This window comes from Aplysia californica, unplaced genomic scaffold, assembly GCF_000002075.1.
Source record: "Aplysia californica isolate F4 #8 unplaced genomic scaffold, AplCal3.0 scaffold01093, whole genome shotgun sequence".
Taxonomy (NCBI): Eukaryota; Metazoa; Mollusca; class Gastropoda; order Aplysiida; family Aplysiidae; genus Aplysia; species Aplysia californica.
This window is the reverse complement of record NW_004798363.1, coordinates 177888-180343: the sequence shown is the minus strand read 5'-3', so window position 1 is coordinate 180343 and position 2456 is coordinate 177888. Positions and strand designations below refer to the sequence as shown.

The following is a 2456-nucleotide window of genomic DNA, read 5'->3' as shown; positions in this document are numbered from 1 at the left end:
AGAGAGAGAGAGAGAGAGACAGACAGACAGACAGAGAGAGAGACAGAGAGACAGACAGACAGAGACAGACAGATAGACAGACACACAGACAGACATTCACCACATCCTTCTCTTCTTCCCCAGGCAAAAGCCCACAAACACAGCTACTATGACGAGACAGGCCTTCGACTCACGGAGACCTCTTACGGCATCCCTCTACCGCTGGACAATCTACTGGAGCAAATATCACATCACCTCTCCGGTAAATTTTATTGTGTTTTGTTTGGGTTGCTATTGGGAAATTTTGTTGGTTTTTGTTGTTGCTGTTATTGTTTTGTTGCTTGTTTGTTGTTTTGTTTTGTTTTTGTTTTGTTTTTGTTTTTGTTTGTTTTGTTTGTTTTTGTTTGTTTTGGGGGAGGGGGTGTAAAGAGGGAAGGAGGATAGAAATAAGGAGGGGTGGGCAAAGACCTCGCACATAATCCCACCAACTTCTGGATGATTAGAGAATACGTCACATCACTTTTCTGGTAAGTTCCTTTTAGAGCTTTGTTTCGTTTGTTTTCCTTTGTTTTCTTTGTCTGTTTGTTTGTTTGTTTGTTTGTTTGTCTTGATGAAATGGTCGTACAACGGGGGAGGACATAGGGAAACAACAACAACAACAAGAGCAATAACATTATCACCACCAACTACAACAACAGCATCACAACCACCACCATCATCATCTTATTTGCTGTTATTACCATCAGTACCACAACCATCATCTTCACTATGACCTTCTTCAACTTCATCAAAAACAACAGAAAAAATAACGACAGCAATAACAACAACGTCACCATCATCATTATCTTCATCAGCAGATTCCCTGTCATCACTACCATCAACAAACACATGGACAACAACAACAACAACAACAACAACAACAACATCAAGAAAAACCAAGAACATCAACAATTACAATAATATCATCACCACTACCACCATCACCACCACCACAAACAAAAACAGCAACAACAAAACAACAACAGAAACAACAAAAAGCAACATCACTATCATCACCTCAAACACCACGCACCACCACCACTACTGCCACCACCACCTACAGTAACAACAACAAAAGCAACAACAACAACCACAACAATAGCAATAACAATAACGAGACAAAGGTATCAACGCCATCAACATCACCATCATTATCTTATTCACCATCACCAACAACAACAACAACACCGCCATCAATAGTATCATCATAATCTTCCAAACCATGACAATAATCACCACCACCACCACCACAACCATCAACATCACCATCACCATCCCTACCACCATAAATTACCATCACAATCCCCAAAACTCTCACCAGCATCATCACCACTACAACCATCAGAATCACCACCTAAAATAACAACATCATCATCATCACTATCTTCACCACCACCATCATCATCATCATCTCCCTCTCCACCACAACCATCATTATCTTACTCACCGTCATCATCTCCCTCACCACTTCCAACATCACTATCTTACTTATCATCATCATCTTCCTCACCACAACTACCATAAGCATCGTAGTCACCATCATCATCTCCCTCACACCACCACCATCACTATATTACTCACCATCATCATCTTCCTCACCACAACTACCATAAGCATAGTAGTCACCATCATCATCTCCCTCACCACCACCATCACTACCTTACTGATCATCATCCTCACCCTCATTATTTTACTCATCAAAAACATCCCCGTCACCACCACCGCCCTCATTATCTTCTTAACCATTACCATCACCATCACCATCACCATCACCATCATTATCATCATCTTACTCACCATCACCATCACCGTCATCACCACCATCATAATCTTACTCACCATCACCATCATCACCCTCACCATTACCATCACCATCATCACCACCATCATCATAACCAACATCCCTCCCCACCACCACCACCACCACCATCATCATCATCATCATCATCATCATCATCATCATCATCATCATCATCATCATCATCATCATCACCGTCATTATCTGACTCATCATCACTATCTTACTCACCATCACCATCATCATCATCATCATCATCCTCATCATCATCATCATCATCATCATCATCATCATCATCATCATCATCATCATCATCATCACCGTCATTATCTTACTCATCATCACTATCTTACTCATCATCATCATCATCATCATCATCATCATAATCATCATCATCATCATCATCACCATCATGATCATCACCCTCATCATCATCATCAGCATTATCATCATCCTCATCACCCTCATCATCATCATCATCATCACTATGATCCCTCCCCTCCTCAGACGACCAGAACCAGAACGGAGAGTCAGACTGTGTGCCCGGCAGTAACCTCTCAGAACTAGACATGTGTCTCACCCCGGCCCAGCATTCCATGTTTGGTTCTCTTAGGTCAGTCTGGGCCACACACACACACAC

At 41.8% G+C, this 2456-nt stretch overlaps 1 protein-coding gene across 1 annotated transcript in view; it reads left to right on the top strand.

Annotated features, from left to right (window-relative positions):
- Window positions 1-123: 123 nt before the first annotated feature.
- The window catches only part of LOC101864661, a gene marked incomplete at its 5' end in the record, with an annotated part of 15402 nt that continues 13069 nt past the window's right edge, over window positions 124-2456 (top strand). The window contains 2 exon segments of the mRNA XM_013089966.2: window positions 124-241; window positions 2324-2429. Coding sequence (XP_012945420.2) covers window positions 124-241; window positions 2324-2429 — 224 coding nt within the window.